The 27579-nt window shown below is 47.2% G+C and overlaps 1 protein-coding gene across 2 annotated transcripts in view; it reads left to right on the top strand.

Annotated features, from left to right (window-relative positions):
• The window catches only part of AHCYL2 (adenosylhomocysteinase like 2), a 94463-nt gene extending 69480 nt beyond the window's left edge, over window positions 1–24983 (top strand). For both annotated transcript variants that reach the window (XM_053404703.1, XM_053404702.1), the window contains 11 exons: window positions 6618–6724; window positions 7851–7967; window positions 10711–10774; window positions 13204–13292; window positions 14827–14897; window positions 15158–15252; window positions 19268–19366; window positions 19998–20066; window positions 22259–22337; window positions 23772–23892; window positions 24811–24983. In XM_053404703.1, coding sequence (XP_053260678.1) covers window positions 6618–6724; window positions 7851–7967; window positions 10711–10774; window positions 13204–13292; window positions 14827–14897; window positions 15158–15252; window positions 19268–19366; window positions 19998–20066; window positions 22259–22337; window positions 23772–23892; window positions 24811–24817 — 918 coding nt within the window. In that variant the 3' untranslated portion in view covers window positions 24818–24983. The remainder of the gene's footprint in view (window positions 1–6617; window positions 6725–7850; window positions 7968–10710; window positions 10775–13203; window positions 13293–14826; window positions 14898–15157; window positions 15253–19267; window positions 19367–19997; window positions 20067–22258; window positions 22338–23771; window positions 23893–24810) is intronic.
• Window positions 24984–27579: the final 2596 nt, after the last annotated feature.

Genomic DNA, 27579 nt, shown 5'->3' with positions numbered 1-27579 from the left:
ATTTTTAAATGGAATACAAAGAGGGAGGTGAGAGGAAGTCAGGAAAATAAGTAAAAGAATGGTAGAAATTGAAAGGAGGGATTTTTATTTTTATTTTTATTTTTTTCTTGTTTTTTGTGTTGAATTTTTGGTTTTTGCATTTTTCTGGTGTTTATTTTTCTTTTTTTGTTGATTCTGTAACCTTTTTTCTTGTTAAAACCTAATAAAATATTATTTTTTAAAAAAAATAAAGCAAGGGGCAGCGGGGAGAAGATTGCTTCTCCCCGTTGCCTGCCCCGCAATCTCCGGGGACAGAGGGGAAGGCGCGCACGCCTTCCCCTCTGTCCCCTCTTTTGAAGCAATGGGCGGCAACGGGGAGAAGATCACTTCTCCCCGTTGCCGCCCCTTGGTTCAAAAGGGGTCCGGGGAGAGAGGGGAAGGCGCGCTGCGCTTCCCCGCTATCCTCTCTTTTGAAGCAAGGGGCGGAGGGGAGAAGATCGCTTCTCCCCGTTGCCGCCCCTTGGTTCAAAAGGGGTCCGGGGACAGAGGGGAAGGCGCGCGCGCCTTCCCCTCTGTCCCCGGAGATTGCGGGGCTGGCAACGGGGAGAAGCGATCTTCTACCCGCTGCCCCTTGCTTCAAAAGAGGTCCGGGGACAGCAGGGAAGACGCGCTGCGCTTCCCCGCTATCCCCGGAGCTTGCGGGTCAAGCTTCGTTTTGCGAAGCAAGCCCATAGGGAAATGCGTCTTGCGAAGCGGCTAAGAAAACGAAAAACTCCTTCGTCTAGCGAATTTTTCGTCTTCCGAGGCGTTCGTCTTGCGGGGTACCACTGTAGCAACAAAGGGAGCTCCATTGTGTCAATCTTTTATTATTAGCCTTTGACTCTTGGTCCATCTATTTGGGGACTTCCCTGGCTTTTTTCTGGGTAGGACCAGTCTGGATAGTTGGCCTTGGTGAAGATTTGACGTTTTCATCCCCAAAAAGTTTTTGATTTGAGTTTCTACTGAGGCTGCATTTTAATGTTGTCTTTTAATCTTGTTTTTAAGTTGTATTTTAATCAGTTGTTTTTATACCTTGTGTTAGCCGCCCTGAGCCTGGTCTTGGCTGGGGAGGGCGGGGCATGCATAAATAAATAAATAAATAAATAAATAAATAAATAAATAAATAAATAAATAAATACAGTTTTCATGCACTGCTGAAAACTCAGGGCAGAGATAGTTGGTGTATCACATTCATGCTGGTGCATGAGCCAGGCATGTTCCAACTCCCTCAGGATCGGTGAAAGTTTATTTCTCTGGTTTCTGTTGGTGCTGGAAGGTATAATGGTCCTTCTCTCACCTTCTGAGTTTGCCTTCATTCTATAGGCAAACAATAAATAAGGGTACAGTGGTACCTCGGGTTAACTACTTAATTTGTTCCGGAGGTCCGTTCTTATCCTGAAACTGTTCTTAACCTGAAGCACCACTTTAGCTAATGGGGCCTCCTGCTGCTGCCGCGCCGCTGGAGCACAATTTCTGTTCTCATCCTGAAGCAAAGTTCTTAACCCGAGGTAATATTTCTGGGTTAGCGGAGTCTGTAACCTGAAGCATATGTGACTTGAAGCGTATGTAACCCGAGGTGCCACTGTATATGCTTTGGGTTGCCTGCCTGTGTCCCCACACTGTTTGCAGAACTGGTGAAAGCATCACAGTTTGTGGCTGGTTTCCGTTCTTGTGTTTCACTCCAAACTGTGACGGAGGAATGTGTGTGTTTTGAACCAGAAGATGGCAGCACCGCAGAGCTTACCTTGCCTGCCTTTGTGAGGGATGGCAGATAGCTGTAGTGCTGGGAGGTTGCAACTTGACGCCAGATGCATGAAGTGTGTCTGGGCGGGCCAGTACCCAAAACATGGTGGGTGATTCTGCAAACCATTTGCTGCCCCTGAAGAAGCTTTGAATCTCCTTCTGGGTACTGGGCTGGCCGCTGAGCCAGAGAGCAGGCGTTACCTGTGAAGGGAAAGTGCATGGATGACACGAAAAGGATGTTGATCTGGAAAATGTGCCAGTTTGTGTAGCTTTAATTGGTGCAAAGGGGACCAAGGGTTTATTTTCCCCAAAGGGGCAGCCTTCAAGGAGAAAAGCCCCAGTTCGAGGAACTTCGGTCATAGTTGCAAGGCAGATATGAGAATTAAGATATATTAAGAGGAAAGTTTAATTATGATAAAAGTGTGTATTGGCAATAAGTTATATGAAATTGAAATACGGAATAGACGGGAGGTTGGGTCTTTAGTGTTAAGACCAATTTATGTCTTACTGTTTGTTAAGAAAATTCTGTGTCTATTGTTATTCCTGTGTGTTATTTGGTATTTGTGTTTTCTCTTTTTTCTTTTCTTGCTGTATCAATAAAAAAATAAAAATAAAAAAGAGAAAAGCCCCAGTTCAGAGTTACTCTTCTCCACCACTGCTCTTCAAACATATTTCAAGTGTTCTTGGGCAGGGGGTTTCCTCTGGGTAGAAGAGTTGGGGTTCTCCCAGCCCCAGTGTTGCTGGGTGAGAACCAGTTGTTATTGGGGTAACTGTGATTCTGGGGGAGAGTTAGGCTGGTGGGCGGAAGGGGGGAATAGGGGAATAGTGTCATAATACTATTGTCTCCTACTTGCTTGCTTGCTTTTGGGGTTCCTGAATATTTTGTTCTTAACGCCTTCCGCTTCGTTGGGTTATTTCAGAATGTGTGTGCATTTCTAGACTGTTCTGGTGCAACAGTAAAAGTCCTGTGGCATTGTTTTAACTTGCTGCTGCTTTCAGGTTCAAGATGATTTGATGGTTTGGAGTCAATTTATTGAATATTTAAAGGACAGTTGTAAAAACTTAAAAACACTAGCAGGACTGATGTAACTCCTACAATGTAGATAAGAGGTGAAAAGATAAAACACGCGAGTGGATTTAATAAAGGATACCATCTGAAGGGAGGGAGGGAAGTCACAAGCTCGGCAGAGCAAAAAGGTGTATATGTTGTTTAAAGTATGATAAGAAAGAATATGTAAAGAAAATAATAAAAATTTATGAGAAGGGGGGAAAACGACGATTAGATGGTTTTATCTGGTTAGGCACCTGATGATTTGGTTTGTGAACTGCTCTGCGTTTTTCCAAATTAAGAGGGATATGTAAGTGAACCAAACCAATAAATATTGGAAGGATCAGTTGGAATTGCAGTGAAAGATGCAACCAGAATGGGGCCCAGTTGGTGCTTTGTGTAGGCAAAAGGGCACCCCGTTCTTCTCCACAGGAACAAGGCATGTTTTGGCTGCAGTCCTTGTTCTTTCTCTTCATAAGGGTGCGAGGGAAGCTTGCCAAATTTTGCAGTTCTGGCCTATTAGTGCACATAAAGGAGGAGGGAGAAAAAAAAGATTATGCAACCTTCTTAATTAAGTGAAGATTAACCAGCACAACCCCTGATTGGGAAGGAGGAATGAGCATTGTATTGCAAACGTCTCTCCAGGCCACTAATCGGATGATTTTGGAGGGGGTGTGCTTTGAGCAAAGGACTGGGAACCAGTGGCTGCTGCTCTGTCCCTTCCCTGGTTTTCAGCATCGTGATATATCACCAACTAAACATACTGATATATCACGATGTCTGAAATAAGGATGGAGCTATGTAGAGGCATTGGTTGGCTTCAGAGTTTTCCCGTATTGTGATTTTTGCCAGTGCCTGTTCTTGTGGTTTGCTGCCCCATGCATGAGGCAGGAGAAAGCTGAGCCAACGGAGTTAACAGGGGCTGTAGAATCAAGAGAAACATTGGCTGGCTTCATGGTTTTTCACACACACACACACACACACACACACACACCATGTTTCATGATCTATTGCCGGGTCAAAAATTCTGAAACTGATTATCACAATGTTGTTGTTGTTTAGTCGTTTAGTCATGTCCGACTCTTCGTGACCCCCTGGACCAGAGCACGCCAGGCACTTCTGTCTTCTACTGCCTCCCGCAGTTTGGTCAAACTCATGCTGGTAGCTTCGAGAACACTGTCCAACCATCTCGTCCTCTGTCGTCCCCTTCTCCTTGTGCCCTCCATCTTTCCCAACATCAGGGTCTTTTCCAGGGAGTCTTCTCTTCTCATGAGGTGGCCAAAGTCTTGGAGCCTCAGCTTCAGGATCTGTCCTTCCAGTGAGCACTCAGGGCTGATTTCCTTCAGAATGGAGAGGTTTGTTCTTCTTGCAGTCCATGGGACTCTCAAGAGTCTTCTCCAGCACCATAATTCAAAAGCATCAATTCTTCAGCGATCAGCCTTCTTTATGGTCCAGCTCTCACTTCCATACATCACTACTGGGAAAACCATAGCTTTTATTATACGGACCTTTGTTGGCAAGGTGATGTCTCTACTCCCCCCCCCCCCCAAAAGGACTTCAAATTGGTTTTGGATGATATATTGCTAAATCACCCAGCCACCTGCGATTCCCAGCTCAGTGCCTTGACAGTGGAGAACATAGCCTTCACGGTTAGTAACCATTGATAGCCTCTGGTTTCATTCTATGACCAGCGGTTCCAAGGTACATGTCATTTGAGGTACCGGAATTTCTGTCTCTTTTGACATAATCTGGATGTCAACATGTCAAAATAATTTTTATTGAACTTTTCAGGTTTTACATTTCCACATTAACATCTTTCATTATACCCACCCATTCAACGACTTCCCTCCTTCCCCTTCCAAGGTGCTTTTAATTTACCCATAATTCCTACATATTCTTGTATATCCATCTAAATCAGTTCCCCCCCATTTTGCACCCTTTTAAATATGTTTTACTGTTGAATTTACCTTAATACTGCCAGCATTGTCAATGTGTACAATTATTTTCCATACTCAGCAAAAAAATCCCTATTCCTCTTTAAATACCTGTTCTTCTTGCTGTATTATTCCACTTCTTAGACCTGCTAACTCTGCATATTCTATCATCTTAAGCTGCAATCCTCCTAAATAGGGACCTCATTAAACCTCCATTTTCTGGCTAACAAAATCCGAGCCACTGTCGTTGCATACATAAATAAGTTGTTCTGACACCTGGGTACCTGCTTCTGAACTATTCCTAACAGGAATGCCTCGTTTTTTTGGGGGGGAATGTTGTTTTAAACAATTTTTTCATCTCGTTATATCTCATTTCCCTATATTCTTTTAACTTTTTTTTTTTTAGAATAACATTTATTACTTTTAAAACAGATAAGAAAGAACGAAAAAGAACAAATGAAACAATACAATACAAAAACAGTACAGTACAATACATAAAAACACAACACAATAAATAACAATACAAAACATAAACAATACAGTGTATATAACAAAACTTTCCCCTAAATTATCTTTCATTTACTTGTTTCCTTGACCTCCTCACACCTCCCCTATTTGTATTCTAGTTCAGTTATCTATTTCAGCAAATCCTTTCCATCTTTCCCTGTTTTTTATCCTCTAATTTATCTTAATATAATATAACTTTACCTTTCCTCTTTTCCTCCATTAACAATCTTTATTTCTCACCTATTCCTTCTTTTAACTTTTTTTGCATGCCCACCACATATGAAAAAAGTTCCTTCTGTTTCCTTACATTTCCAGCACAGATCAGATTCAAATTTATACATCTTAGCTAATCTACTCGGTGTTAAATACCATCCATGAATCTTTTTCATATAATTCTCCTTCAAAGTGTAGCATGCAGTAAATTTCAAAAAAAAAATTCCACAGTTTCTCCCAGAGGTCAAATTCTATTTTATGCCCTTTATCATTCGCCCAGTGAGTCATTGATGCTTTTACCAGTTCATCTTTTGTTCCCCGCTCCAATAATGGCTTATACAATAGTTCTTCATTATTCACTAATAAATCTCTTTGAAATTGTGAACTTTATGGTCCAGAAGTCCATTTTTCTTATATAGTTTAAACCAGGCATGTCCAAAGTCCTTTTCGGGGGCGTAATCTGGCCCACCGGTCAGTTTAATCTGGCCCCTGTGGCAGTTTATTTCCTGGGGGGAAATCCTTAAAAAACCCCAACAACTTAAATCCTAAAAAAGCTCAACAACTTCATTCCTAAAAAAAAAGGTCACCAACTTTGTTTGGCCCTTTGGTCGGCCCTCACAGCCCTCCCTTCATCAAATCTGGCACTCTTTGAAAAAAGTTTGGACACCACTGGTTTAAACATACCATACAATTGGTGGTACTGTAACAGATCTGTTACTTGGCTCCTTATTTCTTCCTTGAGAAGTCCAGTAAGTCTCTATAAGTCTCCCACTGTCTGTCCATATTGATTCTCTTGATTGTAATAGCTTCCATTGGCAGCAGCCCTACGAGTATTTCCCTTTCCATCAGGTTCTTATATTTCTCCCAGACTCTATACAAATTCTTCCTGATCACATGATTCAAAAAGCTCTTATACAGTTTAGCTTTCCCATACCAAAGACATGCATGCCAGCTGAATCCTGCTGGCAGATCACTGTCGGTCTCTCAGATGTACAGAGCAATGTCACCTTCGATAATATGTCTTTCCTTACACTCTCCAAAGAATATCTACATCCACAAGTGGGGAAAACCTTTTACCCACCACATGTGCAGAATGCCAACTGCTGGGTCTGTAGCAAAGGAATGTGGTAGTAATAACACGTTTGGTGTTGCAGATCTTAGACGATGGTGGGGATCTCACACACTGGATCTACAAGAAGTACCCCAACATGTTTAAGAAGATCAAGGGGATCGTAGAGGAGAGTGTCACTGGGGTCCACAGGTAACAACTCTCTCGTGTTTTGGGTGAGGTGGGAACTGCATCCTATTTCACCATTGCCCTTGTTTGGAGAGAAACAGCTTTCTTAATTTTATTACTCTTCGGTCTGTCCTCCAAAGGAATTCAGAGCAGCACCTTGACATGCCAGTAACCCATGGCAATACAGTGGTACCTCGGGTTAAGTACTTAATTCGTTTCTTAACCTGAAACTGTTCTTAACCTGAAGCACCACTTTAGCTAATGAGGCCTCCTGCTGCTGCTGCCTCGCCACCGGAGCACGATTTCTGTTCTCATCCTGAAGCAAAGTTCTTAACCCGAGGTACTACTTCCGGGTTAGCAGAGTCTGTAACCTGAAGCGTATGTAACCTGAAGCGTATGTAACCCGAGGTACCACTGTAATAGCTTGTGGTCACCTAGTACGTTTCATAACTGAAAGAGAATTTGGACCCGACTTCCCCATCTTTAAAAATGCAACAGCAGTTTGAATCACATACGCTGCCTCCCAAACAAAACTCAGAAAGTGTTGCGAGGGCAGATGCATTAAAAAGTAACTTTTACTTATCAGACTTTCCACATCAAGGGGAAATCTGGATTAAGTGTAAAAAACTGATGGGCTGGCATTTAATGATACCATCATGTGGACCTTGCAAAACAAACAAACAAACAAAAACCTTGCAGGCATGAGTAGTGCTGATTTCACAATAAACTCTTCTTTTTATAATTTTTATTAAATTTTCCATTTTAACAATCTAATCTAATCACATTAAATATTCCAAATTATACAAATACATATCATATAGCCCGAATATTCTGCCAAATTATAATTTTTTATTGGGACTTCCCATGCTTCTAGTTCGGGGGGCTCTGATCATCTTATATCTCTACTGCCTTGAGTTTCCAATAGTTCCTTTAAATCTTTCTGTGTTAACCTTCCTTCTTTCATGGCCTCTGAGTTGTTTCCACAGGCGAGTTGAAGTAAGCAATGATTTCACAAGAAACTCTTAACTAGGAGAACCCGGTGCTGGTCAGTCAGTTGTGTAGGTCAATAGAAGGCAGAAGAGTATCCAGGTAAATTGGAGGAAACCTTGGCTTTTATCCTTTCATTCTTTCCCCTCCCCTCTCACCCTAGATTGTATCAGCTATCAAAGGCAGGCAAGCTGTGCGTCCCAGCTATGAATGTCAACGACTCTGTCACCAAGCAGAAGTTTGACAACCTCTATTGCTGCCGGGAATCCATTTTAGATGGGTACGTATCTTTCTGTTTAAATGAACACAGAGAGGAGAATGAGGTCTTCTCACAATGGTCTGCAGAGAAGCAACTGCAAGGGTGTAACTATGCCCAAGTAGCTGCCGCAGAGCTCACACAGGCAATTAAGTAAATATATTTCTGCAATAGTTAATCTCTGATCTTCAGTTTGTACATGGCTTTTATTGTGGATCTGTATGGTTGCTGTGATACTGTTTATGAACAGCAGTACACAAACATTTTTATAAATAGATAAAACATCTCACTTTTATGGCAGGAAAAAAAGCCGGGGTGGTAACTCCCATTCTCCTATGCTGAAGCTTTCCAGTGAATGTGATTTCCATGTTTCCAAACCGCATAGTCTTGCCAGGAGACGGGTGCCGTTTGGGTTTGTTTATTCCAGATATAGTGCATTGTTTTGTTTTTTTTAAAAAGGCCTCTCTCGATGTTCGGTACAAATCCCGTCACAAGAATGCTTCACTGTGGGAGAATGGCAAAGGAGCAGACACCACGTGGCGGAGCTTTCCCGCTCTAAATGTCACAGAGCCACTAAACTCCTCAGTAGCTTCAGGAATAAGCTGGCTGCTAGCGCCTAAACCCAGAAGACTAAGAGGGAATTAAGAGCAGGATGTTGCTGACGTGGTAATTGCAGTTCTCATTCCGTAGCCTGGTGGGTTGAAGCTTTTATTACAAGACAACTCGACCCGGCATGTTCTTTTCCATCTCTTATGTTGCTATGTTCATCCAAGTTGATAACTACGAGAAGAAAAGTGGGGGGGGGGATGTTATCTCTTTCTCCCTCACCCCCCGCCCACTGCCCTATCATGAAACAAAGGCATCTAGCTTGTTGTCCTGTTCTCTTCCTCTTGCTAAAGGAACACTGTAGTCAATTCATCCCATGAGCTACATTTAGCATTGTTTTCCCAAACCCATATTTTCATTTCCCAGGGGCATTAGATGTCTGTAGCAAGGAAGCTCTTGCATGATCAGATGCATACAAAAGGGAGGTGGGATTTAGAGCGTCTTTTGGGCTCTCCTAGAGTCCTGCTCGACATGGGCTTAGAGGCCCGCGGAGTCGATGCCCATAGGCCCTGTGACTGGCTGTGAATTCTATCAGCCGCCTTTAGGCCTGTCTCTCTGCTTCAGGGCTGCTTTGCATTGAGGCACGGCCGTCTCAGTGTTTGAGGAGGATTTGCAGCCAGCTGCCATTTCTCAGTGCATACCCCAGTCTGTTTGAACACATCTCTCCCCGCTGGTAACATTGATGTTCACTGCGAGACATGGCTGGGCCTGACTCTCACTGAGGATGGCCGCCTTTGCCAAAGATTTTACCATTTCAGAGTGCCAGGTGGGGGAACACATGGCTGAACATAACAGCTCCCTGCACATGGAAAATCAGCATGTGAGGGAGAAGGGTTCCATTCTGGCTTTCTCTCTGCGCTGGCTTTCCCTGTGTGGTGAATCGGGTTTTTCTGGCATTCAGTCATGTGATACACCTCAGGCACAGCTTGACCTCCCTCAGTGAGAACAAGGCTGTAGTGGGCATGCTGCGGAAAGTCGCTGTTAAAGCCCACTGGCCTCTCCATGTGTTGAAATGCAGGCAAATTGCTGCTTCCTAATTCTACCAGTATGCTTTCATGCAAATTTGATACCAGTAGAGGAAATTATCATCGGCTCGCTCTTGTTTCTGCTGCTTGGCAGAATCGTATGGAAGCAGTTGAAATATTTAAATCAACTAGGCAGCTAGCTTGGGCCTTGTAAAATGGGCCACGAGAAACAGGAGCAGAACTGCAGTCCTATCCCTCGAGACTGCCGTCTATATTCAGTGGAAAATTGAAGTTCCACACTCCCTACACCGCTAACCTATTTTACTTATCTGCTAAAAATAGACCACAATGTAGGGCACAGTTGCAGAGATGCCAAGTAGGGAAGAAGATATACTAAGAGGGAGAGTTTGCATGTGCAGAGCAGCATGGCTTCCTTCACCTGGAAACCACCGCTTTGTGCTTCCCAACAGAGCCCCCGGCAAAAGCTGGGATATCGCAAGGGCCAACAATTCTCGGCATCTAAGGGTACCCGTTTGGAGGATTGAAAGGGACATGCAGAAGCAAAGAATTATAAACTAAAGGAAAAGCAGCATTAAAAGAATAGGAAGGAATTAAAATCTTCCTAAAGGCAGTTGGTTGCTGTTGATGTGCTTGGATACGCAGGGTCTGCAGTTACATTGAGCCCCCACATTTAGCTGCTTTGCAAGAGACAGCCTGGCTTTTACTGTTGATTGACTCTCCCCCACCCCACTCCCTGTCATTCATTGATAATTTCCAATCTTTCACCTGTTGCTGGCTTCCTTTTCAAACCACAGGATCGCTTTCCAGATTACCAGATACCTGTGAAATAGGCTTTGTGTGTAAGAATTTGCAGGAATCCCCATAATGTACAGTGATTACATATCCAGGGCTCCCAAAGGATGTAGTGCAGCCTTTTCTCATGTGTACGAAGTGTCTTCGCACATGATTGCAATAGCCTACACATGTCCCTACGTTGCAAGTCCCCTTGGCAAGAGTGATACTGCTCTGTAATTTGTATAGCTCCTAGTTCATTTCACTGATGTTGCATCACTGTTGAGCAATACACACAAGGGCCATTATTCACAAATCCAAAACCGCTGTGCCCTTGAGCCTGAAATCCCATACATAACAGAATTTCTCAAGATTAACTTTGCAACCCTCTCGTTTTTCCTCAGCCTTAAAAGGACAACCGATATGATGTTTGGAGGAAAGCAAGTCGTAGTCTGTGGCTATGGAGAGGTAAGACTCAGATGTTTCCCCCTTGGAGCAAGCTGTGCTTGTGCTCTAGGTTAAGTTTGTGAGTGGCATCATAGCTCCTTCTCCAGTTCTAGGGATGATTTCTCTAAGACTTCCCTCTGGATATCTAAGGGCATCTCTAGATAATGGTTTGCAAAAGGACTTGGAGAAGCATTCTTGCCTTGGACTTCTGAACTCCACAGAGTTCAGCTGGTGCTGTATTGATCTCCGTCTTTGCACCCCCAACCTCCTGTTGGACCCCTGGAAACTTGCAGCACACAACAGTTTTAGCCCAATGTCAAGACAAGCCTTGCACTCTGCATTATTTTTACACTCCAGCCGGGTCGGGTGTCAGGTTATCTTGTGGGTTCTCCCTGCAGGCTTCCTGTGGCTTTTTGCATGACACTGTGTGATACAGAAAGCTGTCATGGAAGTTGCTTTCTTCCCTCAGTCATTTTTTAATCTCTTTCAAGATGAATGAAGGCCCTTCCTGGAGAGAGAGTCTCCATGCTGACAGGCGTTCTGAGTGGCTGAACCCAGAACTGGGGGGCTCCCTTCCACTGGAGATGCACTAGAGCCCTTGTATTTCCCAGAAGCTTTTTTTAAACCCCCATGGTGTTGTTGTTTTATATGCTGCTTGATGCCAAAATAGGCTTCTAAATGGTTTGCAAGAATAGAAACCAATTAAGGTAAAGGGACCCCTGACCATTAGGTCCAGTCGTGGCCAACTCTGGGGTTGTGGCGCTCATCTCGCTTTATTGGCTGAGGGAGCCGGCGTACAGCTTCCGGGTCCATGTGGCCAGCATGACTAAGCCGCTTCTGGCGAACCAGAGCAGCGCACGGAAACGCCGTTTACCTTCCCGCCAGAGCGGCACCTCTTTATCCACTTGCACTTTGGGGTGCTATCAAACTGCTGTGTTGGCAGGAGCAGGGACCGAGCAACGGGAGCTCACCCCGACACGGGGATTTGAACTGCCAACCTTCTGATTGGCAAGTCCTAGGCTCTGTGGTGAAACCCACAGCGCCACCCGTGTCCCTAGAAACCAGTTACACGAGCATTAAAATATAAACATCCACAGTTAAAGCATGCAATAAAACACAGGTTGAGAGATCAAGGGTCTACTTGCATAAACAGGTGCATCTTCAAAAGCCGGCAGAATGCCAATACAGATCAAGCCTTTCATATTTCAGGAAGTGCATCCCATAGCATTAGTGCCACCCCTGTTTTTCTTCTGTATTCAAGTTGTTAAGGACTTAAGATATGGGATGTTGGTGTTAGGGCTCAGAACTGGCCTGTGTGCATTTTGAGGCACCTGCAGAGCAAGCACCAGGTTGGCTTAGTGGTGGCCTCCGATCTCTGAGAGCACAAGGTGGCTGCACGTCTCCATCTTGCGTTGCACAGACAAGGGTCCTCGGGTCAGCCAAACGCCTTTGCATTCTCTGCGGGGTGGAGGGGAAGTGAGATAACACAGGAGACTGAACCGCTAACACTGATCGGCTGTTACTGGACAGAACTGATTACGGGGGAGCAGTGGCACACTCACTGAACTGGCACGTCTGCACGGGAACCTTCTGTAATCCCAGGAGGAAAAAGAATGTTTCACATGTCCATGTTTTTGTTTTTTGCACCACCTACATGTAATTCGCAGCATCGGCTTGTCCATTGACTTCAGGTTCATGGAATAAACAGCTCCCAAGGGGCATCCCTGTCCTGCAGCCCCCATGCAGAAATTCCCTTTGAAAGCCACTCTTGCTACGCTGCAGGGTTGTAGAACCATTGTTCATCTTGGGAAGTCCAGGGTTCTGTGTGAGATAAAATAGAATAGTTCTAACCTATCCTACAGGAAAACATCTTTCTTGCTTGGGTTCTTCTACAGTCATACCTCATGTTACGGATGCCTCAGGTTACGTCTTTTCAGGTTGTGTCCCGCAGTGACCCAGAAGTACCGGAAAGGGTTACTTCCGGTTTTGTCGCATGCACAGAAATGCTAAATCGTGCTTCGTGCATGCGCATAAGCGCCAAATCGCGCCACACACATGTGCAGATACAGCGCTTCAGGTTGTGCTCTTTTCAGGTTGCGAACGGGCCTCTGGAACGGATCCCGTTCACAACCAGAGGTACCTGGACATGCTTTTATTGTACCTAAACACTCCTGGGCTTTCTTCTCTCTTGGACAGAAGCATTTCTCCGCCGTTGCATGCGGCTGCCCACTTGGGCCTAGTGTCTAGTTACCCTATGCTTAAGCTCCCCACCCACAAACGCTTGGTGCCGTTGGGTTAATTGCGCTGAAAGTACATCTTCCGACCCTCCTCCCTTGGGCTTCTCCCGCCACAGGACCCAAAAATGTAGAGCTGCATTGTTGTTTTCCCCCAGCTCTTTCAGCGTTGAGTCCTCTGTGCCTCTTTCCTGACGTTCTGCTCTCCCGCTGCAGGTGGGCAAGGGCTGCTGTGCCGCACTGAAGGCCATGGGCTCCATTGTGTACGTGACAGAGATCGACCCCATTTGTGCCCTGCAAGCCTGGTAAGAGCTGAAGCTACGGAGGAATGTGGGCAGGGTCTTCAGTCAGCCTGTGGTGTGAGCTTGACACAGGATTCGATCCCTTGCTTTACTGAATCCCGCTGGCCCTTCCTATTGCCATCCATGCATCAGCAGCCAATTTTGGAAGGGTGGGGCGGGGGGGAGTTAAGAGAGCCACATGGATCAGAGCGAAGCTGCTAGGAGACACCCAAAGTTTCCAATTTTGAAGGCGTTTGTAACTCTAAAGCAGTGGTGGCGAACCTTTTAGAGACCGAGTGCCCAAACTGCAAACCAAAACCCACCTACCATATTTTTCGCTCTATAAGATGCACTTTCCCCCCTTCGAAAATTAAGGGGAGATGTGTGTGCGTCTTATGGAGTGAATGCAGGTTCCTTGGCTTCAGCGATAGCAACGTGAAGCGTCCGAAGCGCAGAGGGAGAGTTCCCCCCACACTCCAGAGGCTTCACATTGCTTTCGCTGAAGCCGCCTGAAGCCCCCGGAGTTCCCACAGGAGTTCCCGCTGCGCTCCGAAGGCTTGCGGATGGCCGCCTGAAGCCTGGAGAGCGAGAGGGGTCGGTACACACTGATCACTCTTGCTCTCCAGGCTTCGCTTCGCTGGAGAGGCGCTGCACACTTTTCCCTCTCTGCGCAGCGCCCCTTCAGTGAACCAGGAGGAGAAATGGAAGGGGCTCCGTTTCTCCTGCCGCTTTGCTAAAGGGGCGCTGAGCAGAGAGGGGGAGAAATTTCCCCCCCCTGTTCTCCCCCTCCTATGGTCCGGTGCGTCCTATAGAGTGAAAAATACGGTATTTATCACAAAGTGCCAAGAGTTGAGCTTTTTTTGCGGGGGGGGGGGGAGCTGCTGTCCAAAGTTTTGGGGGTAGCAAAAGTTGCTTTGCTTCTTTGGGGGGGGGATGCCCCAAAGCTGCTAAGCTTTTTGGGGGGAGGGGAGAGAACAGAAATAAATGACCAATAATACCTTCGCTGGAAATAACACGCAGCACCGACTTCATCACCCGCATTTGAAATAAAAGGACACATTCTACTCATGTAAAAACACACTGATTCCCAGACCATCCATGGGCCGAATTGAGAAGTCAATTGGGCTGCATCTGGCCCCCGGGCCTTAGGTTGCCTACCCCGTCTCTAAACGGAATTGCCACTCTCTCCCCACTACCCCTATCCTGCGTGGTCCTGGGGTGCTCAACATCAGCAGAGCAGGAGCTTCACAGTGATGACGATGACAGCAACAGTAGTAGCAGTAGTAGTAGTAGTAGTAGTAGTAGTATTACCCCGCCCATCTGGCTGGGCTTTCCCAGCCACTCTGGGTGGCTTCCAACAAAGATTAAAAATACAATAAAACATCTGTCATTAAAAACTTCCCTAAACAAGGCTGCCTTCAGATGTCTTCTAAACATCAGATAGTTGTTTTATCTCTCTGACATCTGATGGGAGGGCGTTCCTCAGGCCGGTTTTCAGGTGGGGGTGTTTTCTGCTGGGCTTGGGTTTTAGGGGTCTCTCTCTGCTTATTTCTCACAGCATGGACGGCTTCCGTCTTGTGAAACTGAACGAAGTGATTCGGCAAGTCGACATTGTTATCACTTGCACAGGTACGCTTGCGTCGCAGTGGGGTTAAGTTGTGCAAATGGTAGCGTGACCTCCTTCGGCAGCCTTCCTAATGGAACGGTAGAAGGAAATCCATAGCCGGCTGTGTCCCGGAAGGGTGGGCTGGGCCCAGCTCCTTCCATTTCAACCAGGGTTTGTGCAACAAGATGCTCCCAGTGTGTGCTAGTCGTTCTTCGAAAGCCAGGGTGGGGTTTAGAGTAAGCACTCCATACTGTAAATCTTGTTTCTTTGTGTGTGTTTGTAGGTAACAAAAACGTAGTGACCAGAGAACATCTTGACAGAATGAAGAACAGTTGCATCGTTTGTAACATGGGGCATTCCAACACTGAAATTGACGTGGTAAGAGCTGGGCTTTCTTTTCCCCCCAGTCTCTAGTAAAGGGCTTTAGGGATGGTCTTCCCTACTCTACCTGCAATGCAGTGCATTATGGGAAACGAAGGAGGGTTCTGCGTCTTTGCTAGCAGAGCAGGATCCAAATTCAGGGGAGTGCTAGAGCAGCTTTTCTATAGGCAATAGAAGAAGAGTTTGGATTTGATATCCCGCTTTATCACTACCCGAAGGAGTCTCAAAGCAGCTAACATTCTCCTTTCCCTTCCTCCCCCACAACAAACACTCTGTGGGGTGAGTGAGGCTGAGAGACTTCAGAGAAGTGTGACTGGCCCAAGGTCACCCAGCAGCTGCATGTGGAGGAGCGGAGATGCGAACCCGGTTCCCCAGATTACAAGTCTATCACTCTTAACCACTACACCAGACTGGCTCTCTGAAGCCTGAAAGATTGCCATCCTGCCAGTAGATACTTCTAGATACCTGTGTTCTGCTCCAAAGAAACACTTGTGTGGGGGTTATCCTCCTGAGGGCGTGTCATCTTCTGAACTAGAAAAACACATAATGCTTAATAATGAACAGAACTTTATGCCTGGTTTTATTACATTTTCATTCTGTCCAAGGAGCTCAGAGTACCAGATTTCCCCCCTTCCTCTTGGCAACCCTGTGAAGTAGGTTAGGCTTAGAGAGAGAGGCTGCACAACAGTCACCAAGGGAGTTTCATGGCTGTGTGTGGACTTGTATCCTGGGCCTGGACAGAAATAATAATAATAATTATAATTATAATAATAATTATAATAATAATTATAATTATAATAATTATAATACATTTTTATTTATACCCCGCCCTTCCTGGTTCAAAAACCGGGCTCAGGGCAGCTAACAACAAATTTAAAACACTTAATTGTAAAAGCAGCATAAAATACAGTATAAAAACACGAATAAGAATAAAATTCAAAGTTCAGAAATCAGTTTAGGGGAAATCCATCTAATAAGCATTAGATAATCCCCAGGGCTCTAGCTGGCTGAATTAGTCCTATTTGGGCCAGCGAGGATACCAGGGGAGAATTAGCTGTGGGGTCTCAGAGCGGGTGATCTTCATAAAAGGGGAGGGGGAGGGAAGAGAAAGGAAATAGAAGATCAGGCTGAATTCAAATTAAAGGCCAGGTGGAATAGCTCTGTCTTACAGGCCTGACAGAAGGAGGTTAAATCCCGCAGGGCCCTGGTCTCATGGGACAGAGCATTCCACCAGGTCGGAGCCAACACTGAGAAGGCCCTGGCCCTGGTGGAGGATAGTCTGACTTCCTTATGGCCCGGGACCTCTAAACTATGGTTGTTCATGGACCTTAAGTCCTCTGCGGGGCAGACCAGGAGAGGCGGTCCTGTAGATACAAGGGCCCTAAGCAACGACTATTAGTTAGTCTTCCCCAAGCTGGTGCCCTCTGTAAAATCCCCACCACCCCTGACAAATGGCCGAGATGGTTGGGGCTGGTAGGAGCAGAACCCCAGCAGCCTCTGGAGGGCACAAGGGTTGTGGAGGCTGCTGTGGCTGCACTACTCGGCTGCTGTAATAAAAAGCAAACATAAACCTTTAAACCAGCAAAGTGGGTCGTTCAGAATGCTCTTTGGGTTTTTTAATGTATTTTTATTAAAGATTTTCTTAGTTTACAAAAGTATGTGCAATGCCTCTCTCTCTCTCTTTTTGTCTCCAAGTAACATTTTTTACAGATCATTTTCATTTGTTGAGACATTCGGAAGAAGAAGGGGGGGGAGATGGGTGGGGGTGGGTGGCGATGTTTCTATTATATATATGTGGGGTTTTGTGTCAGCGTTGCTTGTGCAGGTTCTCTGCTGTTCACTTGTGTTCCTTTGGTGGTGAAAGAGGTTGGGGTTGGCCTAGGGTGTGGTTGTTCATTTGGGGTTGGCTGTGGTGGTCTTTGTTTTCATGGGTGAGTGGGGTGGGTGGGTGTTTTGGATCAGGTTCGCCATATTGATTTGTATGCTGTTGGTGGATTATTGTCATTGTCTTGTTGGGCTGTGTATGTGATAAAGGGGAGCCATACTGGGGTGAAGACGTCTTCTTCTATTTGTCCCTGTGTCAGTTTATTGGTTAATTTTTCTAGTAGGGCTGTTTCCCATACTATTTGGTACCATTGGTCCATGCTTACTCCTGACAGGTCTCTCCAGTGTCTGGTTATGGTGTTTCTGGCTGCTGAAAGTAGGTGGGTTATGAGTTCTTTGTGGTGTAGAGGACGCTTGTCCATGCTTCTTCCAGGCTCTCATCGAGTGCTTTTTCGACCCTTCCTCTCACCGGTAGGGGCAGATGGGAGTGCTGAACAGCTCCCCCCCCCCCGGCTTTCCAAAACAGCACAATAGGGAGGGCTGACATTTGTTCTTTTGGAACCAGGCAAACACCAGCCTTGTCCAAGTTTTTTTGGGCGGGAGGGCAGGGAGATAAGCAGTGGACCTCGCTCACTCATCTGTCAGGACATCTGCTGGCATGCCAGCTTGTATTTAGCTGCTAAGCAACCTCTGCAGTAAACAGCTGCTAAACACTGACGTTCCTTCAGCCCAGGCCTCTCTGTGTGTCAGTGTCAGCGGAGGAGCTGGGTAATCGGAGCCCTCTGACAAGGCTCCTGGTTTTGTCATTGTCCTTTCCAGAGTCGGGGTGTGCCCATGCACCTCTCTAATTTAGGAGACAGGATTGTAGGCGACATTTTCCTGCCTCACTTGCCCTTACAGCATTTCACCATACCACAGCAACTGCAATCCACTCCGAAGCCTGGAATCATGGTTTGGTTTGGTTTTCTAATGGGCGCTTGCCAAAATATTGTTGCCCCAGACACACCCACTGAAGCGCTCTTTCCATCAGTTTGATCTCACTGCCGGCGGGGGACTGGCCTGCGCTGCTGGCTTGCATTCAGAAATGTTGCAGGAAAGTGGGGTGGAGTGCCCTTTTTCTGGGCTGGTTTTTCCCCACTGCCTGCCCCCCCCCAAGAAAGTCAAGTATATTTATATACCCATTTTCTGCCATTTCTGCACTCCAGAGTGGATTCACGGTGACAGCAATGTGGCATAACAATTGGGGCTTTATAAAGACATAACAATTGGGTTTAATAATAATAATAATAATAATAGTGATTATGAAAACAACTTCAGAGTAATTTCAGTAATCAGCACAATAGTCAGCTCCTAACAATTCATGACAACAACAATTTATTACTTGGACCCCGCCCATCTGGCTGAGTTTCCCCAGCCACTCTGGGCAGCTCCCAATCGAGTGTTAAAAACAATACAGCATTAAATATTTAAAACTTCCCTAAGCAGGGCTGCCTTCAGATGCCTTTTAAAGATAAGAGAGCTGCTTATTTCCTTCACATCTGGTGGGAGGGCGTTCCACAGGGCGGGTGCCACCACCGAGAAGGCCCTCTGCCTGGTTCCCTGTAACCTCACTTCTCGCAATGAGGGAACCGCCAGAAGGCCCTCGGAGCTGGATCTCAGAACGATGGAGTGAAGTGAGTCACAATTCATTTATATAAAATCATTTGGATTCTCTAGAGCAAAGGTGATTAAGAGAGGGGTAATAACAGAGACTTCTAGACGTAAGTACGGGATGGAGAAAGTCCAGGACTTTTGTCTATCCCCTCACAATGCTAGAACAACCCAGGTCGTCCCATGACGCTCAGTGCCAGGAGTTTCAAGTCAGGCAGGCTGAAGGTGGCTTTTCACTAACTGTTTTACGGGATCTGTTGCCGCAAGAGCAGTTGCTTTAAAGATGAAGAAGGGGGAGGCTGCACTGGACAAATCCGTGGTCTGATTCAGCAAAGCAGTTCTTACTTCCTGCCTCTGGCGGTGCTGAATTGGTGAATTGGGGCCGCCGAAGTGTAAGGCACATGTTGTCCTGCAGGGCCCACCCCCTGCAGACCTTAGATCTCGCTCAGCTGACAACAAGTGAGACTTTGTACAGTGACAATTTCTGCTGACTCCGAAGGCCCTTTCTACTTCAGACTTTTTGAATGTTGTCTTCCAGGCCAGCTTGCGTACCCCGGAGCTGACATGGGAGCGGGTGAGGTCTCAGGTAGACCATGTGATTTGGCCTGACGGGAAGAGGATAGTGCTGCTGGCAGAGGTAAGGGAGCCACTGTGGAACACTGGAGGGCCTTCCAAACTGGGTGGAATAGCTTTGCTGTTTACTTGTGCCCTCCAGATGTTTTGGACTGCACGTCTTGTAGTCCTAAACATCTGGAGGGCACCGTGCTGTTGAAGAAGGCTGGGTGTCATATACAAAAGCTGGGTGGGTGCTGGCAGCTCCCTGTGTGTAGTGATTCAGAAGATGAGCTCTTCCTTCATCTTGGCCAGGGGTTTTCTAGTGCACTTCTGGAGGGGCCTCCCAGTGCTGACCCTTTAGAGCAGCCTTTCTCAACCTGTGGGTCCCCAGATGTTGTTGGACTTCAACTCCCATCACCCCTAGCTAGCAAGGCCAGGGCTCAGGGATGATGGGAGTTGTAGTCCAACAACATCTGGGGGACCCACAGGTTGAGAACCGCTGCTTTAGAATCTTCTCCCAAGAGCTAACAGCCTTGCTGAGTCAAAGACAGAGCCGTTCAAGTTCACTTCCTTCTGAGGGGGCTCCTGCTGCTTCCCCCTGTTGCTGTTTGGCGGTGGAGCTGAATTGCTGGCATTCCCTGCAGGTCAGGAGCAACTTGCCGGTGGAGAACCCAGCATTGGATGCAGGAATGATGTGTTTTTGTATCTTTCAGGGGCGCTTGCTGAACCTGAGCTGCTCCACAGTTCCAACCTTTGTGCTGTCAATAACAGCGACTACCCAGGTGAGTGGGATTTGCGGGGCAGTATTCAATAAACTAGGGAGGTGGGCGGCGCTGTGGGTTAAACCTCAGAGCCTAGGACTTGCCAATCAGAAGGTTGGCGGTTCGAATCCTCGCAATGGGGTGAGCTCCCGTTGCTCGGTCCCTGCTCCTGCCAACCTAGCAGTTCGAAAGCACCTCAAAGTGCAAGTAGATAAATAGGTACCACTCCGGCGGGAAGGTAAACGGCGTTTCCGTGCGCTGCTCTGGTTTGCCAGAAGCGGCTTAGTCATGCTGGCCACATGACCCGGAAGCTGTACGCCAGCTCCCTCGGCCAGTAAAGCGAGATGAGCGTCGCAACCCCAGAGTCTGTCACGACTGGACCTAATGGTCAGGGGTCCCTTTACCTTATTCAATAAACTAATATACTGGATCAGTCAAGAGGCTGTTTATTTCAGTGCTTTTTCATAATGGTGACACAGGGGTCCCTCCAAAAAGGTCAGATGCCCTTCTCAGTGTGTGTTAGGCACACCCAGAAAGGCAGCCCAAACAGCAGCTTTGTGTTTTGCACCCCTCAACTCCTGCAGTTCAAGGGGGAAGGGCACTGAGTGAGGGTGCCTTGCATGAGGGTCTCATACAGGGGTCAGCAAACTTTTTCAGCAGGGGGCCGCTCCACTGTCCCTCAGACCTTGTGGGGGGCCGGACTATATTTTTTTGGGGGGGGGGGAATGAACGAATTCCCATGCCCCGCAAATAACCCAGAGATGCATTTTAAATAAAAGGACACATTCCACTCATGTAAAAACACACTGATTCCCAGACTGTCCGCAGGCCGGATTTAGAAGGCGATTGGGCCGGATCCAGCCCCCGGGCCTTAGTTAGCCTACCCATGGTCTCATAGCAAGCGTGGCCAGAGATCACAGGTGATGGGAGTTTGAGCCCCACAACATATGGAGGACCCCAGGTTCCCCACCCCTGCCTAGCACCTTCAGCAGCAAAAAAAACTGAATTCACACGTAATGGAATACCGAATGGTTTGGTTTATGTAAAATATGCAGGGATTTATAGTATGCAGAACGAAAGAGAAGAAGGGAAGTCATTGATACTTAAAGAATGTTTAAGTGAGTATACAGTGCTAGGTCATAGAAGAACTCCCTTCAAAGGGTATTTCAGGAGTTCTGTTGCCATTCCTCAGTTGTGACTCATTCTAGACAAGGGGTTCTTGCTGTTCCACACCCCCTGCATTTTGAAATATCTATGCTCTGCCCCCATTCCCCCTGTTCTCTTGCACTGGGCTATCAAGGCCTCCCGCAGTTCAAGATGATACTGAGTGGAGCAGATCTGTGACCCAGCAAAATTCCTCGGGGTGAGAAATGATAGGATGGATTCCTTTCGTATTCAGTGTGTTTACCTGATAGCTGTGTCTGGAGCGAGTAAGGGATGCCTCACTCACCCGCAGTCAGAACAGCTGCTCATTTTAGCACTGGGCCATCCTTGCTGATTTTAACCTGTGATCTGGCTGGCTTTGTGTGAAACAGTTGAAGTGCCTTCTTCCCCTGACTCCTGTCCTTCAGTGTCCCTCTTCTGAGAAGCAGGGGTGCCAATTTGAATAAAATATGGGGGGCGCAGGTAAGCCCTACCCCACCTATTTGATCAAAAGACAGCACAGGCACACACCATTTGCATGGCAATGCTCATCAACTTTTTGGGGGGGCCCAACCCCAAATATATTTTATTGGGGGGCAAAGAGTCTTTGGCCCCTAAGAGTTGGCTCCTGTGCAGGGAAGGTTCAGGAATGGAAACAGTTTGGTGCTGGTGGAATAGAATCGTGGGCTGGTGGCGTTTCTGGTCCCTTCTAGTTCTCTCCACCAGGTGTTCCGGTCGACTTGAGCAGCCATTGTTGGGTAGATTTGTTCTGTGAAGAGTTGTTGGTTTTTTTTTGGATTTGATATCCCGCCTTTCACTCCCTTTAAGGAGTCTCAAAGCGGCTCACATTCTCCTTTCCCTTCCTCCCCCACAACAAACACTCTGTGAGGTGAGTGAGGCTGGGAGACTTCAGAGAAGTGTGACTGGCCCAAGCTCACCCAGCAGCTGCATGTGGAGGAGCGGAGATGCGAACCCGATTCACCAGATTACGAGTCCACCGCTCTTAACCACTACACCACTGTGGCCAGAGATCCAGCTTAACCCGGTCTCTCTTCTCGTTTGTTTGCCAGGCTCTGGCATTGATAGAGCTCTACAATGCCCCGGAAGGACGCTACAAGCAGGACGTCTACCTGCTGCCTAAAAAAATGGGTAAGCTTCAGCCATCACACTCCACCCTAAGGCACCTGCCTGTTTACCTGCTTCTTGCAGGAGGAAGGTTAGCATCAGGACTTGTTCCCCTGCTGCTGCTGCTGCTGCTGTATCCCCAAGGCTCCTGGGGAAGCAGTAATAATAATAATAATAATAATAATAATAATAATAATAATAATAATAATAATAATAATTTATTTGTACCCCGCCCATCTGGCTCAGTTTCCCCAGCCACTCTGGGCGGCTTCCAACAAAGCTTAAAAATGCATTAATATGTCACACATTAACAACTTCCCTGAACTGGGCTGCCTTCAGATGGCTTCTAAATGTCAGGTGGTTCTTTATCTCTTTGACATCTGATGGGAGGCTGTTCCACAGGGCGGGCGCCACCACCAAGAAGGCCCTCTGCCTGGTTCCCTGTAGCTTTGCTTCTCGCAGCGAGGGAACCGCCACTAGGTCCTCAGCACTGGACCTCAGTGTCCGGGCAGAATGATGGGGGTGGAGACGCTCCTTCAGGTATACTGGACCGAGGCCGTTTAGGGCTTTCAAGGTCAGCGCCAACACTTTGAATTGTGCTCGGAAACGTACTGGGAGCCAATGTAGGTCTTTCAAGACCGGTGTTATGTGGCAATAGAGATCACCTCGCTGTCCTCAAAAGGAAGCTGGAGGCTGATAGCCCTTGGAGGAATGAACTGGCCACACAGTCCAATGTGGAGGGAGCCAGTCCCAGCACCAAGGGCGCAGCGGACGGCAGCAGTCAGTGCCATGTCCAGCTCAGCTTCAGGGTCTCATTTCAGCTTGCCTGCCGTTTGTCACCTGGCGACAAAGGCCGCAAACCCCAGCCCCTCTGACTGACTCCACCCCCACTGACCGGGTCTTGGGGGGCAAGAATCCTTGAGATGAGGCTGGGGAAGGAAGTCTGCAGTCTCTGAAGAAATGAGTGGTAAAAGAAGAAGAGTTTAGATTTGATATCTCGCTTTATCACTACCCTAAGGAGTCTCAAAGCGGCTAACGATCTCCTTTCCCTTTCTCCTGAGAGACTTCAGAGAAGTGTGACTGGCCCAAGGTCACCCAGCAGCTGCATGTGGAGGGGCGGGGACTCAAACCTGGTTCACCAGATTACGAGTCCACTGCTGTTGGATCAGGGATAGGGAGCCTGTGGCCTTTTAGCTTCTCTACCATGTCTGGCATCTAAAAACTCCCAGCCATATATATCATCCCAGCCATCTAGGAATGAGGGGTCCGTTTTCTCTTGGTTGCTTTTCTGATTATGCTAACTGCCGAGGCAGTCCTGAGTGTTTTGAGTTTTGCTTTGTTTTTTTGCTGCTATGGATTTTGCTGAGTTTTGTTTCCATCCCGCCCACTTGCATTGTGGGAGGTTGGGGTCTTCCTGCAGCCACACAGACTGAACCAGGGCTGCTTTCCCCTTTTCAGATGAGTACGTGGCAAGTCTTCATCTCCCAACATTCGACGCACACCTGACGGAGCTTTCGGATGAGCAAGCGAAATACTTGGGTCTAAATAAACACGGGCCTTTCAAACCAAACTACTACAGGTACTTCCCTTTTGTTAAAATAAAATAAAAACCAGGAAACCTCTCTGCCCCCCACATATAATGTTGTATATGCTGGAGATCTGGGGGTTGTTTCAGAGTCTGTGCTTTTTGGGCTGTAGGGCAGGTAGTGAGGAGACCATAAAGGCACAATGAGGCCTTTATATTTCTCCAGGTCATGTCAGTGTGAGCACGTACCAGATCTTCAGTTATGGCAGGCATTTTGGCTGAAGATTATAGACTCAGTCTACAGTTAAAGATTACAGTTTGCAGCCACTTAGCAGCATAAAGGAAACAGAACTAGGTCCAGCGAGCAATGCCCCCCCAGCTACAAAAGCCTAGTTTAACGGTGCAGTGGTACAAACCTTGGGTTACAAACACCTCAGGTTACAGACTCTGCTAACCTGGAAGTAGTACCTCGGGTTAAGAACTTTGCTTCAGGATGAGAACAGAAATTGTGCGCTGGTGGCAGCGGGAGGCCACATTAGCTAAAGTGGAACCTCAGGTTAAGAACTGTTTAGGTTAAGAACGGACCCCCAGAACGAATTAAGTTTGTAACCAGAGGTACCACTGTAAAGACAGCCGAGTCCCTCATTTATTGCACCCCTGATTCTGCTAGATCCAAGAATTCAGTAGCTTCCAGAGCTGTCTCCTTGTTTGGGGTGAGGATAGAAGCCTGTGTCCCAAGAGGAACGTAATTGGAGCTTGGCGGGCTTCACTGCAACTTCCTGCTCCCAAGAACTGGCATTCGTTTTACTAGCGCAGTTTAATTGAATGAAATGCATTCACTTACCTAACAGGGAGAAACCTCCTACACTCTTTCTCCCCAGCCCCCACCCCACCACCATCTCTTGGAGGAAAGAGAAAGTGAATGCTTTGGGGGTTATAATCCAGCTGTTTTGTGATTCTTTTTTAAAACAGGTATTAATTTCCTGTGGCTGTAGCTGGAAGGAAGAGGAGGAGCAAAAACCTCAAGACCTCTCTCGGCTACCGTGCAGGACAAACCAGTACAAGCTTCTGAACATAGAACCAGGCTTGCTGCCGTAGTACACAGTGTGTTAGGTTATTTATTTATTAAACTAGAATACTGTAAATGCGGCCTCTGCCAATGGTGTTTTTTAAACTGCCATGGGACTGTGAGATGATGGACTTTGGGGGGGGGTGTTTTTTGGGGGTTGGGGAGTGGAAAGCTGTAGTTGGGGGCTGGGGGAAGGAGAGAGATTGTCTGGCCAAATGAATTTTACCGCAGATTATGTCAGCTTCAAGCAATCTTGTTATCACTGTTATGTCTAATCCAGTGTACAAATTAACAAAGGGGCCTGGAAGAGAGCAGCCAAAGTTGGACGGGCGTGAGAGAGCGGGGAGCCATCACTCCAAGTTTCCTTCGCTTCTCTCTCTCTCTTTCTCTTGTGTTTTTGCCATGGCAGTTGGGAAAGCGGCTGCAGATTTGCTTTAACATGGAAGCCTCGCAAGTCCGCTCCACATGCTGCTAAGACACTTGCAACCTCATTGTGGGGGAAACCTTCTTCTGAATTTAGCTGCTTGTGCAAAGGGGAGGGGCAGCTTCTGGAAAGCAGGCCAGGCAAATGTTGCCCCCTCCTCTCCCCCCCCCCCCCACACCTACCTTGCTGGGGTCTGTGGAACAGGCACCCTTTTTTCGCGTAAGATCATTGTTGTGCTTCTGCAATAGCCTTGCAGGTTTTATATGCAAGTCGCGACGAGCTCCCTCCCTCCCTATGCCTACCAAAGCTTCATTCTTGCAGGACTTGTGGGGCATTACGTGCTCCTTCTGACGCTAAGCAGCCAAGCAACTTGTGTCAGCCCCTGCGGAACAGGGCGGCAGAACGCTGGCAGGCTGCTAGCGAGAACCCTTCTCGTCCCACGATCCTTTTCTCTGTGCCAAGGGATTGTAGTCCTTGCTGAGAATAGACTTTGAGATCCACCTGTATTTGGTTTTAGGAAACGTCCAAGTCTCTCCCCCCCCCCCCCAGTTGGGCAGCTGTTGCTTTTTAAACAGGCTCCATCAACATCCTGCAAATGTGACCTGGGCATTCGTTTGCACAAACTCAGATCTGCTTTCCAGTTGTTTGCAGGAGCAGAGCAGGTTCTGTTAGCGTGAAGCGAACCAGGGGTGAATTTGCCATTGATGCTGGGCCTGAGCCAGCGGGAAGATTTCCTGGGTGAGGCACTTTGAAATGGAGGAGCCTTGAGCTTCCTTGGTCTTGCAATTCTCCCGCGATCCATTTTGAAAGCGCCTTGTGCGGGGATTCTCCTGCTGGGTCCTCCCCGTCGTGTCCCGATTCTGCTCTAAAGGGAAACCCCACCCAAACTTATTTTGCCTTTCCATTGGACTGCCCCAGGCTTCACAGTATCCTATGAAAAGAGCACAGTTGCTCTCAGGTCCTGCCTGGGCGCTTCTCACTGGGGCATCTGGTGGAAACAGGATACTGGCTTTGGGGTAATCCAGGAGCCAGCCATTCCGGTGTCCTCAGATGCAAACAAGACAACCTCAGGCTGCATCCAGACCAATATTCCTCTTGCAGTTGTTTTTTCCTTTTGTGTCTCTCCATGCTGGTATTATTCTGGCACTGCAGCCATAGATTTTTCTTTTTCTAGATTATCAACACTCCAAATTGGCACAGTTGCAGCCAGGGACCCATACCCATTTGAATACATTTTATTCATTTCACCAGGAAAGAGGGAATGAATCCCACCTTCGGACAGGATCACGAAAGACCTAGATGCTTACCTTTTGCTGAAAGAACTTAGCTTGTGCATCTGATCTGCTACCTGAGTGTGTCAGAGCAACAGCAGAGCAAATTTCCTGGCGGGAGATAGCTTGAAAATGGAAAAAGAAAAAGTCTTCCGGTGGAGTCAGGAGAAGGTGGGGCAGAGCAAGGAGCAAAGCTTTTGTTAATTTAATTTAATTTAATTTAAGCTTTTGCCGGGGGGGGAGCAGAGGAGAAGAAAAGAGAAAATGGGGTGCAGAGAGTTGCAGAACTAGTTGTGGGTGCCTGTCTGGCTTTCTGTGGAAATCTGCCCAGTCTCTGTACATCCTTCATGTTTTCAGTAGCAAAGGTTAGTCCGACTGTGATGTTTCTGGAGGGCATGGCTATGTGAAGAGTTTAACTGTGCAATTCTTCACCATTTCTTTAAAATCTGGTCGTGCGTTTTGTAATACCAGTGATGAACTATATAGGAAGGGGCTGTTGGGCAGTTTTGTTGCTTTTAATACAAACTGGGTTTGTTCTTAACTCTTTAAGAAACAAAGCACATTTTTTTGCTTCTCTTGAGTATAGTTTGCACCTGCTCGACTTGCATCTGTTCAGTATGTGTGGTGCCTGAGTCCTTGAGGAGGAACTGCCAGGGACAGGCTGCCTGCCCAGACCCCCAGGACACCTGGGGAGCAATTGGCAAGCAGCAAGGAAATTGGGAAAGATTCAGGATTCGGGCCGCCATCTCACGCTGGGGGCTGCATTCACTTCTGCATAGAGGATGGTGGAAGGGCCGATTCTGTGCCCTGCTGTGGGGGAAATGGCTGTGTGAATTCACTGCCCTGCTTCTCCTGACTCTTGAGTTGAATGCTCTTCCACATGGACTTTGGAATATCACGAAGCGCAAGGCTACCTTTGTTTGCTTCCCCCCCCAAATGCCCAGGTCCTTGACTTAGTCTGGCAAGGCCTGTCTTGG

Source organism: Podarcis raffonei, chromosome 10 (assembly GCF_027172205.1).
Source record: "Podarcis raffonei isolate rPodRaf1 chromosome 10, rPodRaf1.pri, whole genome shotgun sequence".
Taxonomy (NCBI): domain Eukaryota; kingdom Metazoa; phylum Chordata; class Lepidosauria; order Squamata; family Lacertidae; genus Podarcis; species Podarcis raffonei.
Note: the sequence above shows the minus strand (reverse complement) of the source record. Positions and strands in the feature narration are given on the sequence as shown.